This window comes from Dermochelys coriacea, chromosome 7, assembly GCF_009764565.3.
Source record: "Dermochelys coriacea isolate rDerCor1 chromosome 7, rDerCor1.pri.v4, whole genome shotgun sequence".
NCBI classification, from domain to species: domain Eukaryota; kingdom Metazoa; phylum Chordata; order Testudines; family Dermochelyidae; genus Dermochelys; species Dermochelys coriacea.
In genome coordinates, this window is record NC_050074.1 from 86755474 (window position 1) to 86769568 (window position 14095).

At 42.8% G+C, this 14095-nt stretch overlaps 1 protein-coding gene and 1 long non-coding RNA gene across 4 annotated transcripts in view; one reads left to right on the top strand and one right to left on the bottom strand.

Annotated features, from left to right (window-relative positions):
- Positions 1 to 5886, bottom strand: part of UBE2D1 (ubiquitin conjugating enzyme E2 D1) — a 26554-nt gene extending 20668 nt beyond the window's left edge. Inside the window, exon 1 of one of the 3 annotated variants that reach the window (XM_038411718.2) lies at positions 5670 to 5886. In XM_038411718.2, the coding sequence (XP_038267646.1) occupies positions 5670 to 5693 (24 nt within the window). In that variant the 5' untranslated portion in view covers positions 5694 to 5886. Of the gene's footprint in view, positions 1 to 3862; positions 3961 to 5669 lie in introns of those variants that run through there. The other 2 variants (XM_043519851.1, XM_043519852.1) reach the window with 2 other exon arrangements.
- LOC122461199 lies at positions 1534 to 12750 on the top strand. Its single transcript, XR_006283000.1, has 3 exons — positions 1534 to 1673; positions 2782 to 2786; positions 12739 to 12750. It is a non-coding gene; the product is annotated as an uncharacterized LOC122461199 (long non-coding RNA).
- Positions 12751 to 14095: the final 1345 nt, after the last annotated feature.

The following is a 14095-nucleotide window of genomic DNA, read 5'->3' on the forward strand; positions in this document are numbered from 1 at the left end:
GTTTTGCCCGCTTAGTCTGGTTTGGCCCCAGTCTTCAGCTTGGGCATCCTGACAGTTCAGTCCCATTCTGGAGGTTTACTGATGTCCAGTTGTAGGCCATTTCCCAATGGCCTATGCGGGGGGGACCAAGGCCCACCCACTACTCTGGGTCCCAGCCCAGAAACCTTCAGAATAGCAGCCATGTGACACTGTGTCCCTTTAGTACGACTATCTTCAGTTCTCTGGGCCACTTCCCTGCAGCCCCAGCCTTCACCAATGCCTTACCCTTATCTCAGGGCTCTTCTAAGATCAGGCTCACTAGCCAGTCAGGAACTCTTCCTTGCTCCCCACTAGCACTGAACTGTCCATTGTGCTGCAGTTCCCTTTGCCAGCCAGGAGCCCCTCTGCACTCCTCTAGCTCCAGCAAGGAACTGAACCGTCTCTGGAGCTCCTTTTTATAGGGCCCTTCTGGGCTGCTTCCCCTGCAATCACTCTAGCCTGTTTGGACAACCTCTCCAACTGCTCCTTACCTGGGATGAGCGTGGCAGGACTCTGAGGCCTCCAGCAGGGGGCCTCATCCACCCCATCACACTCCTCCTTTGGCATTTCTTCAGTTATTTCAGATTAAAAACAAATTGTGTAGTTAAGACAGTCTTAAATCACAGATAAACCAACTGATTCTCATCTCCCCCATTTTGAAATACTAATAAGGCACACAGCACAAGCTCTTAGTGTGCAAATTTATTCACAAGTCATTCAAGCACATAACAGATGCTATTCCTTAAAATATTCTGACCATACAAGTTGTGGTATTCACTCCAACACAAGGAAGATTCAAAAAAGATGGATACATAAGGAATGGGATTCAGATTAATGCAGAAAATATAATTCCTTTATGTAAAATTCAATGTTGCAGGCCTCATTTGGATTACTGCATGTGGTACTGATCAACCCATCACAAACAAAAGTGCAGAAATAAGAAGGGGTTCAGAAAAGGCCTGACAAAACTCACGTATTAAAAAAAAAATAGATGAGAGAAGATTGTGACTGTTTACCTTAGAAAGGAGACATGATAAAAGTATACAAGATAAAGAATGATATAGATCAGTGGTTTTCAAACTTTTTTTTCTGGCGACTCAGTTGAAGAAAATTGTTGATGCCCGAAACTCAACGGAGCTCGGAAGGAGGGGTTTGGGAGGGGGCTGAGGCAGAGGGTTGGGGTGCAGGAGTGGAGGCTGCGGGGTGGGGCTGGGAATGAGGGGTTCAGGGTGCAGGAGGGGGCTCAGGGTGCAGGCTCTGAGGTGGGGTCGGGGATGAGGAGACTGGGGTGCAAGAAGGGGCTCCAGGTTGGGGCAGGGGATTGGGGCACAGGCTTATCTTCAGTGTCTCCTAGTCCCTACCTCTTCTGACACCGTGCTGAGCCCCGGAAGCAGCCAGCAGGTCCGGCTCCAAGGCAGAGGCGCGCAAGCAGCTCCGCCCGGCTCTTGCCCACAGGCACCACCCCCACAGCTGGTGCAGAGCCCTGTAACCCCCCCCGCCTACGAGTCAGACCTGCTGTTGGCCGCTTCCGGGGTGCAGAGTGGTGTCAGAACAGGTAGGGACTACTAGTTTTTACTGGCCGGCTGCTAGGGTCCCTGGGTGCTAAGCATTCTGCGACTCAGTACTGGGTCATGATCCAAACTTTGAAAACCTCAGTGTCTGTTCTCCTTGGCTCATAACACAAGAACAAGGGGTTGTTCACAGAAATCAAAATATGGCAAATTCAAAACTGATAAAAAGAAATATTTGTGTGTTATGTGGAAAAAAGTTTGACTGCAACGTTGCCACAGAAATTCAGGCCAAAAATTTAACAAGATTCAAAAAGGGATTGTAAATTTATATGGCTAAGATTAACCAACCAGAGTTATCATGATTGATGATGATTTGGGGAGGATATTAAGCCTCATCCTTCAGGGTTTGAGTCAGTCTCTACATATTAGAGATCAGGATGAGACCTAACGTGGGGGGCAAAATATCCAAGATCTGTCCACTGTTGGGTTCCTGCATCTTCTTCTGATGCATCTGATACTGGCCACTGTTGGAGACAGGATGCTGAACTAAATGGACCTGATCCAAGATAGCAATTCCGACATTCCCACTTGCACACTGGCTATTTGTCATTGAAGCAGTCCCAAGTTGTAACAAGGACAGCAACTGGTTAAAAAAGTACTAGAGCAACACCAAACAACTTTAAATACACTCATACTTTGTATTTATAAAGCACCTTTCATCCAAGGACCTCAAAGCACTATGCTAACATTTAAGTGAATCTTAAAACTCATGTGAGGTAGGCAGGAATTGTTTTCATTTTACAGACAGGAAAATGATGAGAGAGGGTTAAATGACTTGCTCAACAACACAAATACAGTCTGTGGCAGAACAGACTTAGCTCTCCCAACAGAATAGAATTTAGATCTCCCAATTCCCAACCTGTGCTTTAATCTCTTGATTTTACGTTCAGCAGTTGGTACATTTGAAGTCATATCTTCACTAACTGCATGTTAACTGGATGCTACAGAACCACCAACCTCCATTTCCACCATCAACCGTAAAGTAATGCAGAAATCAAGCAATTATTCATGTGAACAGAGCAAAATAGTGTGTTAGATGAAACCAACACACTAATTTCACAGCATCAACAATAGCAAGATGAAGTACATACCAGTTTTATAAGCTATACGTATAAATATTCCGAACACCCATATTTCTCTACCTTTCATAAAAGACATCTCTTTTGTTGCAATGAAAGATTGATTCTGATAGGGCAAGTAGTATATGGGAAAGAAAGGTGGGGTTTTTTTTTGTTTGTTTGGTTTTTTTTTTTCCAAAAGAAATGTTCTCGTTTAAATTCTTGACATTTACAAACTCATTTGTGATCTGTTCAAGGGCCAAATAGGCTGACAATGTTTCTAATTGTGGATAGGATAGAACATTATTGGAAAGAAAACCAGGATTAGTTAGCTATGATCTCAAAATGTTAAAGTTGTAAATAAAACATTTCTGCATCAGCATAATAGCCTGATACCTGTACTTTATATGATGGTACTTTACCTTTGACCTAGTGGCTCACAACTAAGGCTACGATGTAATCACGGGCATTTTTAGTAAAAGTCACGAACAGGTCACAGGCAAGAAACAAAACAAAACTAAACAAAAAAATCACAGCCTGTGACCTGTCCATGACTTATACCACGAACACTCCTGATTGAATTTTAGGTGGGGTGCTGCCCCTATTGGGAGCAGCTGCCCTGGGGGGAAGGAAGGGAGCTGCCGCGGGGTGGAAGGAGCGGGGTGGAGCCAGCAGCAGCTCTGGCCACCGCTGTAGGGGGAGTCCCAAGGAGGCCAGTGGCCACTCTGGCCACTGCTAGGACCACTGCACAGGCGGTCCCCAAGGCCAGCTGCATCGGCTGTTACTTGGGCCGTCCACGGGGCCAGCTGCCTGGAGCTGCCAGAGCAACGGCTGGCACCGGAGCCACTCCAGCAGCGGGACCCTGAGTGGCTGGCTATAGAGCCGCTCCAGCAGTGGCAGGTGTGGCTGTCCCTGGGGTCAGCCATATGGGCCACTGCACGAGTCACGGAGGTCGCAGAAAGTCACAGAATCCGTGACCTCCATGACAAACACGGAGCCCTAGTCATAACAGTATAGCCTTACACTCAAGATAAGAAATGTGTCAATAGTAAGTTTGATCAATCTCCTGACATTGATGACATATTAAAAATTGGATATCCTACACACATGCTGTTTCCTTGATCGTTGGTGCCTAATGTATAAATGACTGAAAGAATTCTCCCTCTGCTACACCTTCCCCCTCGTTAAACCACAAAACCCTACATTTATGCTTACTTTGCTTTGACATAACAACCGTGCCTTGACCTGGACTGGTCTTTCCCTGGTGCAGAGTTCCTGCTAGATGTCCAGGTTGTATATTTCATGTGATAAAGTTGCGAGATAGAAACATGCTCCTCAGACAGACCACGACAAGATACCCTGAATGACGGCCAGGAAGTCATCACAGTGGTTAGTAGCAGCTACGTTTCCATTGCAGTTGTGTCCAACTTAATGTGGCAGCAGCAGGGCACCCAAGTGGCTTATTAGTAATTAATATTTTTTGTATTATCAAAGTGCCTAGGAGTCTCAGTCATGGACCAGGACTCCATTATACTAGGCACTGTACAAATAGAGCAAAAGCAAAAAGATTGTAAGCTCTAAGGGGCAGGACTATCTGAGGTCTGGTCTATGCTTAAAAGTTAAGTCAACATAATTATAGTGCTCAGGGGTGTGATAAGTTCTGTCATTCACAAAGGTGGCGTTCCTAAGGCAACGGGAAAACCCCTTCCATTGCTCTAGGAAGCATATACACTACAATGCTACAGCAACATAGCTATGGCACTGTAGCCGTGCCACTGTACCACTTGTAACCTGGCCATGACCTAAGTAAGAGAGTCCCCTTCCTTCAAAGTGAGACACGGCTAGCCTTTGCACACAGTATATAACACTGGGAAAGAAATGATCAACTAAAGTACATAGCAAGCTGCTTTACTGAGCAGGCTCTTATTTACATGTCTATCACATTCAGAGATTTAGGAGAGCAATTCTTACCTAGGGGAACAAGACGAATTAGACCCACACATAGACCCTCTGAGATTAATGAAGGATGTATCAGAATTGCTGTGACCCCTCCACCAAAACACTGATCCTGTCTAGAAGCAATATGATCTTCTGGTGAATAAAGGTAAGAGTTGAGAAACAGGAACCCCAAATTCTAGTCTCAACTCTGCCACTGACCTGCTAAGGAACCTCGGTCCAGTCATTGGCCATACCAGAATTAAAGCAGTTTCTGAAGTGGCACTGAACACAGTTCCCCCTGGTTTACACTTGCAACTAAACTGCATTGTTGACACCTGCTGTCAGCACCACACAATATTTCCCTTGTATAGACAAGCCTTCATCTGCTTGTTGCCTCCGTTTCCCCAGCTGTAAGATAACTGTAACTGCCCACCTCATCTGGGCCTTGTGAAGGTTAACGTTAAACTTTATCCAGATTGCCATGCAGCTGTGAAGCATCATTACTACACTGTGCTACAGGTAATCCTCCTTCAACCTACAGACTGACATTCCATTTCCATGGGGGAGGAGAAACAAAGAACAGTCTCCCAGAAGCAATAAACTACCGATATCCCCATTGGTATAGCCAACATATGAAAGCCCCATTACTCCGAGCGGCAGAACTACAGCCAAGATCCAACACCCATTAGTCTACCCCTTGACACACGAAGTTCTCCTCGGCGCCCATACAGCCTGTCTTCCCCTATACAATCCTCCCTCTCCCCTACCACCGGCTTCCCTCCTAGCACGATCCTCCCTCTCCCCAGCTCCCTCGCCATATAGCCCTTTCCCTATAGTTCTCCCTCTCCCCCATAACCGCGTCCCCTACGCTAGATCCTCCCTCTCCCCTCACCAGCCCCGCTCTCACAATACGATCCTCCCTTCCCCTCGCAACTCCCCTATGGCCCCGCTCTCCCTCGACCTCATCCTCATCCTCATCCTCCGCCCGTTCCCACGGAGCCCCGCTCTGCCCGCAGCCCGGGCTCCCCGCGGCTCAGCCCCAGGCCCGGCGCCCCACTGCAGGGCCCGGCGCGGCCGCACTTACTTTCTGTATCCGCTTCAGCGCCATGGGGGGCGAAACTGCGGGCGGGGACGCGCTGCGGCTCGGGGGTCTGGGAGGCGGCGGCGGGCGGCTACTCCCCAGCTGGGCGCGTGCGGTCGCTCCGGACGGAGGCCGGGCTCAGGACGTGAGGGACCGGGACCGGGACCGGATCCTCTCCGCTCTCACTCGCCGACTCTTTTGTTTCCGCTTTTACTTATAGACGGTGCCCCGCGCCAGCTGCATTCTGGGAAATGTAGTCCGGAGGCGGGAGGGCGGCGCAGCGCCCCCTACCGTCCCACTGCGGAGCCTGCAGGCCCACGCAGCGGGCAGCACGAGGGCGGAGGTGGCAATTGCTGCCAGCTGCAGCCCAAGGGGCCTTTATCCTAGGATAGGTTTCAGAGTAGCAGCCGTGTTAGTCTGTATTCGCAAAAAGAAAAGGAGGACTTGTGGCACCTTAGAGACTAACAAATTTATTAGAGCATAAGCTTTCGTGAGCTACAGCTCGCTTCATCGGATGCATTTCCATCCGATGAAGCGAGCTGTAGCTCACGAAAGCTTATGCTCTAATAAATTTGTTAGTCTCTAAGGTGCCACAAGTACTCCTTTTCTTTTATCCTAGGATTAAAGGCGAGGAGCAAATTCAAAGCTACAATTACATCTGCTTCATGGTTATTTCTCCCACAGAGATGTGAAAGGATGGAAAGTGCATACAACCTTAACCCTGATCCCACCCCCACCAACCAAACCCCTTGGGCACTCAGTTTGCAGTTTGGCCTTGTCTTCTTCACTATGGAACTTTACTCAAAAATTCCAAATGGTTCTCTCTCCCAGATGTTCCAGTGGGAATATTTCAAAAATGTCCCGTGTAGACATAACTAAAGAAGGCTATAGCAATGCAAAGACCAAGCTGCACTGATTTTAATGCTGCCACAATATGCAACCAGCCTATCGAAGTAGCAATGCAAGTTCATATCTACGCTGTCAAAAACATTAATATGATTAAGATGTTTGCTGTTTGAGGATTATTATTTATATTCTAGTAGCACCCAGACACATACGAAAATATAATTTAAGAAAACCATCTAGTAATTAATCATTGGAACAATTTATCACAGATGGTGGTGGATTCTAGATCACTGACCATTTTTAAATCAAGATTGGGTGTTTTTCAAAGTGATATGCTCAAAAAATACTTTAGACCTGTGTTATACAACTAGATGATCATAATGGTCTCTTCTGGTCTTGAAATTAATGTAAACACATAGAGACATGCATTTCACAATGAAAATTTTTCTCCCATCTTTTGACAGTTACTGGAGTTAAATAACTAAATATAAACAAAACCAGAGTTTTTAATAGTCTAGTTGAACATCTCTTAGCTGGCCACACTCTTGGTTCATGTGAGTGTGAGGTAATAAAGCTACTTATTCTCCAATTGTCAATAGATTCTCCCAGAAAAAACATGGAAGGCTAGATCTGAAATTCTAATGTAAACAACAAACAAAAAGAAAAGGAGTACTTGTGGCACCTTAGAGACTAACAAATTTATTAGAGCATAAGCTTTCGTGAGCTACAGCTCACTTCATCGGATGCATTTCCGATGAAGTGAGCTGTAGCTCACGAAAGCTTATGCTCTAATAAATTTGTTAGTCTCTAAGGTGCCACAAGTACTCCTTTTCTTTTTGCGAATACAGACTAACACGGCTGCTACTCTGAAACAAACAAAAAATAATACTTCAAATTTTAGCAGGTCTTTATGCATAATAAAGAAATAAAATTGGGCTCAGACAATGTTATTTTCCTTTGAATGTCAACTTTAAACCTGGACCAAACTATCCAAATTTAAACTAGTTTTGTAAACAAGTCAGTTTAATACAGTTCAAAGAATAAATCAGCCTGGGAAGTAGTTACACTGTTTTTACACCAATGTTAGACCATCTGCACTGTCCTTGAGAAAGTCAGGTCTCATGAGACTTGCAAAATTCCTGACACCGTTTACCCTCATCTTTGATCTTCCTAAAAGGTTAAAAACATAAACACTGAAAGATTGTTTATCCAGGTATACACTTATTTTAATAGAATATTCCAAATTTAGGCACCTGTGGTTATTTTAATTGCATGCCTGCTTATAAGATTTAGATAGATGCAGATTCATGAAAATTAGTATATAATTACTGGCATCATTTGTCAAGCACATTTCTCACAAGAAATTTCTCCTGTTATTATTTTTTCATTATAATTTTATTTGTAAGCCTGCTCCATTCATATTAGACCCTATATCCATATATTGGGTCTAAGCCTGTGACCTCATGTGAGAGTCCACCTTAGAAGGCTCTATACCCACATCAGTTGCAACAGAAAAATAGGAATTTGTTTCTCTACATTGGGTTGGTCGTCCAATAAGTTGACAGAGCAATATCTGCTCTCCATCACCAATGACAACCCAAAACCTAGCTAGCCACCCACTGGTCTCACTTGCCTTGAACATACATTGGTTTATACATGAACCTCATGAGATTATGTCTTTGGCAGGAGGAGCCTGGAGCAACAGTCATAATCTAGTTCTGTACTCTGCTGAGGGAACACACAAGCATATCCATATACAGTACCTGAAACCAAGAGAATTCAATTGGCATCTTCTGCACCAGGACAAAGAACCAGCAGTGGAACAGTTTTGAGCTGTATACAGTCAAGTTATTCTGTAATGCTTGCAGACTCAGACAAAGGCAGCAACTGCTTGCTTTATTCCACATTGTTCTTGGGCGAGATTGATCAGATCAAGTGCAAGCGGGGCAGAAGTCTACCTTTTTTTGATTGAATTTCAGACTCTATTGGTCTTGCATACAAGGATCTGAAAGGTGCTTAATGAACTCAGAGCTACCACCCTGGGACATCTCATGTGACTCTAGTAAAAGAAAGAATCACAAAAGAGGCACGTGCTTATTAGAATGACCTTCTTAGAATTCCAAGACAAAAAACAACAACAACAAAGAATTGAGATGGAGTTATGGTTGCATCAGTCTGGTACGTATCAGTAATTTAAGATAATAAAAATTACACATATGTTTGTAATTATTCCAGAACCAAGCATTATAAGGCTAGGAAATTCAGATTTAAGGTTACATTTAAAAGAAATCTAAATAGATTAAAACAAATGATCTTAACTCTGCCCTGTAGTGGTGTCATCCAGTAATTATAGGAATATGATTAAGGCATTTTAATGTTTGTGGTTCAGGATTAGTTTATGCTGATTTTTAGAGACATTAGATTTTTTATTGTTTTTTCTTTCCTCTTGTAGTATTACTACAAGACAGAATTAAGATTGTTTGGATGCCTAACTGCATATCTTACCTTATCCTATTTGGATTTCTTTTAAGTGTAACCTTAACTCTCAATTTCCTAAATTTACAATGCTTGGCTTTGGGATAATGACAAGTATCTCTAGTGTTTTTTACCCTTAAATGAGATATGATTCTCAAACTTAACTCAATCTTAACACTAAGGAAATTCTCAAACAAAATAAAACAAGTTTTTAAAAGAAACAAACATTTCATACTAAACAAAAACCCCAAAGCAAATGCTATCACACACTATTTCTAATGATTGGATTATATGTAGTATCATTCTTAATTTATTTTAACTTTTAAGGGAAGATTCAGTAGCACACCAAAACATCAAGTAGCCAGAGCACATCAGCCAAATAAGGTGGATCTACAGCTGCTTTGAATCACTAGAACAACTCAAAGCAATTAAAGCATATGCAAGATCAGCACTACATAAAAGTAGAAGGCAGGGAGGATCCTATCCCTGAGTCCCAGTGTCAGGAGAGTCCTTAAATCACCCAGCTCCGGCCTCAACTATCCCAGCAGAGCAGCCTTAAAAGCACTGGAGCCCAGGCTTGCACACAATCCAGGAGCACAACCAGAATTTTCCTAAGGAGGAAGTTCATAGCTGTCCCTCTCCTGCCCTGTATCCAGCCCCAAGCTCTCTCTTTCTGCACCCAGACCCCCACTCCCAGCTTTATATTAAATCTCCTCCTGCTGCCCTACACCCAGCCCTGTGATCTTTCCCCACATTGCCCCAAAGCCAGCTCTGAGCTCTTCCCCTTGTGATCTCCCAGCCCCAAGCTCTTACCCAGAGCAGTAATCAGGCTGACGAGCACCCTCCCTAGCAGGAGCTAGGCAGTTCTGGGAGTCACAGACCCCATCCTCCTCCTCCTGTGTTTTCGCTTCCCCAGGAAGTACCAAAAGTCCAGATCCAATCCTCCCCCATTTCTGAGGATTGGGGGTTCCTGGAACCTGCTGCTTCATTTCTCCCCAGGGGCTGGGATTACCTAGTTCCCATGGGCACTGGAAGGCCTGCAGAAATGTTGGGGGCGGGGGCAAGCAGGTGCACAGATTCACACCACCTCTCAAATTTGGGCTGGCCACCCCTATCATGATGGAGAGGCAGTCAGGCCAAACGTGAGTGAGAAGCATTACAACCTGACACACAGGGTTACTTAGTCACTCAGATTTGGCCTGGCCACCCCTCCATCATGTATTCTCTGGTCAAGGCCCACAGCACCCCCCGCTGCACCCCTAATATAACAGAACCTTTGAAGAACAATAATAAATGTCCAGTCTCCCTCATGATGTGTTGCCAACTCTTGCAATTTTAGCATGAAGTATCCTGACATTTGGTGTTTTTTGTTTCAGAGTAGCAGTTGTGTTAGTCTGTATGCACAAAAAGAAAAGGAGGACTTGTGGCACCTTAGAGACTAACAAATTTATTTGAGCATAAGTTTTCGTGAACTGATGCCCCAGGTCATGGACACAAGTGATTACATGAGAATCTCAATTTACTTTATAAAAGTAAGTTCCTAGGCCTCAGAATTGCAGAGAAAAGCTTGAAGTGTGACCCAAATATTCTGAATTCCTAAAAAAACAGAAGGCAAAGAAAAAACCCCAAGCTTTATTAATTAAAATCTCATGGTTTTTAAAACAATCTCATAACATTTGAGCACCTGAGGTTGGCAATTCTGCTGTGCCACTGAGTGATTACAATCAATAGCTACAGTTTAGTTGTAGAGGAAGTGGTGATTGGTTGAGTTACCTGTGATGTAATCATGACCCATCCTTAAATTACCTGTGATACCAACAGCCTATATTACCAGAGCAATTAGATACAATTGTTAATACCTTGGTTAATTACAATCAAATTTCACCAAATATAGCCAATACAAAATATTTCAGTTAATTTTACCTGAATGGAAAATTTAAAATGTCTGCATTATTTTGTTAGTAAGATCATTCAGAAAAAAGAATAGGCTGAGATACTATATTTCTTTAAGGACCTACTTGCTAGTTAGTTTGAACCACCAGATTTACTTGTAAATTCTCATAAGAGTTATTCTATATTCATGAAGCAAGTGCTGCCAGTTTGGGGAAAGATATGTTGCATTTTCTATATAACACAAAACAACTCAACCTTAATGATGGAACTGCAGTCAACACCTCCATAATAAGGAACATAGAATTGCACTGCATGTCAAGTCCCAGAACAAAACTGTTCCATCAGACTCTTCAGAAGACATTCCAGAGGCAACCTAGCATGACTGTTTTAACATAATCATAGTCTTGAATCACCAAAACATCCAGGCCATAGCAAAAAGCTTGTCTTTCCCTGTCAAGAGATGTTATTTGTGGGCCTACATCTCATAAGCCCCTTTGTCAGTAGTACACCATTCAAATAGAGCAAGGTGAGCTCTTGGGTTATCCTTACAGCAGCCCAGAATCGATAAAATGGGGTTGAGCTTGACTACAGGTTAGGCAGGGTTAGTAAACCTCTGGAACAGAAGTTGCTAGAACTGCTGCAACTGCTGAGAGTGTGCACTGTGTTTCTTGATATACACCCATCAACTGCTACTAAGTCTGTTGTTGCCAGGCCATTTGTTTAAGTTGCCCTTTCCCCTTTTGCACAGAAAGGGTTTGTAAACCCCTTTGGATTCTAAGTGTGGCAGAGCCCAGTTCCAAATAATCTTTTATCAAAAAAATAAATAAACAATAAATAAACAAACAAACAAAGGAAACACTTTAAAAGAAGAAAAGCCCCTTCTTATAAAAAGACCTGCTGACTTGCTTATGGACAATCAGCAGAATACAAACTCCTTCAAAATTGTTCTTCTTAGAGTAACAATCACCTTTTCCACTGCTGGTTACCTGATCTAAGGTGGCTCTGTTAATTGGATGGAAACTTTCCCCCCCCCAAGTGCCCCAGAAGATTCCTCTGGGTTCCAGCTTTTCTCTTTTCCAGATGGATGTCATCTCACTTTATTAGATGAACAGTAGTGGGGCTGAACTAAGACTTTGAGGGCCTTCTTTTGGGCCAAAAGTGTCTGTATTATCCATGACCATAAGGTTGTAGATCCATTCCTGAGGAAAACAACGAGGAGTCCCATGGCACCTAAAGATTAACAGATTTATCTGGGTATAAGCTTTTGTGGGTAAAAAACCCATTTCTTTAGATGTATAGAGTGAAAATTACAGATGTATATTTATGCCTGCATCTGTAATTTTCACTCCATGCATTTGAAGAAGTGGGTTTTTTACCCACAAAAGCTTATGCCCAAATAAATCTATTAGTTTTTAAGGTTCCACCGGACTCCTTGTTGTTTTTGTGGATACAGACTAACACAGCTACCCCTCTGATACTTGATTCTTGAGGAAGTGCCTCATTCCAAAAGAAAAGAATGTCCTTCAGTGCATATGACTTTGTTGCTTTAAAAATCTTCTCTCAATGTGAACGGTTTGACTAAGTAATCCCTTTCTGAGGGAAGTTTTTTGCTCTTTGGACAGAGCTGAATGAAAGAATAATACTGGAGATGCTTCTTTGGATGGTCACTTGTACTTCAAGGACAGTTCAGGTCAAATGCATTTTACTCTCTAAAAATCACTCAGAATCACTCTAAGTAATGGGAAAAGTAAGGTTATATCACAAATACTACCATTTGATGGATTGATCACATTTCTTCCATGTGGTGGCTGATCCACAGAATGTAATGGACTTATGATAGTTACTTGAGTTTACACAGAGTTTTACAGCTTGTATACACGAACATTAATCACACAAGACAATTGCGTAGTAACTTTTAGAATATTGTAGACTGAAGAACTTCAGGCATATAGCCTTAAAATCACTATTAAAGTTGTACCACTCAAATATTTGCTGATGTTCTTGACATTTGGGAATAGCAGAGACAGTAGGGTAGTGTTACATGTACGTCAGCCAGCCTCATTCCTCTATAAGTTTATATAACAGAATATAGGTTGTTTGCCGCATTTTGGAGAGGGCTCATGGAAAGTCAGCTTGCATGGTAATGCATAGTTATTACATTACAAATGTACATTGTTACTTTTTAGATCATAACTTTAGATTCCAACCTCCAGAGTCTAAGTAGAACGTGAACACTCTTCCAAGGTAAAATTCTCTTGCTTCAATTGTTTGCTTTGAACACAGTCAGCAGTTTGTTTCCCTAAAGTGTGATTATACTCTGGAAAACAGTATTGCCAAATGTAAGCATTCAAAAATTATGAGACAGATCCCGCCAAATCTTGGCATTTTATAAATAAAATATTTTGGGTATGTATTTGTTTTTCTGGTTTTTGAGTCTTTAGGGGTAATGTTTTCAAGTGTTCTCTGCAACCATGAAATCGAGAAATGTACTTAAAAAAAAGCTGAAATTCTCAGTTAATAATAACAGGTTTCAGAGTAGCAACTCTAGGAATAGGGATTTAAATATAGTGAGATACATGAAAAAATTGTGAGGGTTGGCAACACTGGAAAGGTGACTGTACAACTGTCACCATTTTACTAACCAGATCTGCTCCCTGCTCAGTATTATCTGATTACTTTAGTTGAAAAAGTATGTTTTTAATAAAAGGAGTACTTGTGGCACCTTAGAGACTAACAAATTTATTTGAGCATAAGCTTTCGTGACCTACAGCTCACTTCATCGGATGCATTCAGTGGAAAATACAGTGGGGAGATTTATATACACACACGGAGAACATGAAACAATGAGTTTTATCATACACACTGTAAGGAGAGCGATCACTTAAGACGAGCTATTACCAGCAGGGGTGGGGGGGGGGACCTTCTGTGGTGATAATCAAGGTAGGCCATTTCCAGCAGTTGACAAGAACGTCTGTAGCTCACAAAAGCTTATGCTCAAATAAATTTCAGAGTAGCAGCCATGTTAGTCTGTATTCGCGAAAAGAAAAGGAGTACTTGTGGCACCTTAGAGACTAACAAATTTATTTGAGCATAAGCTTTCGTGAGCTACAGCTCACTTCATCAGATGCATTCAGTGGAAAGTACAGTGGGGAGATTTATATACACAGCGAACATGAAACAATGGATGTTATCATACACACTGTAAGGAGAGTGAT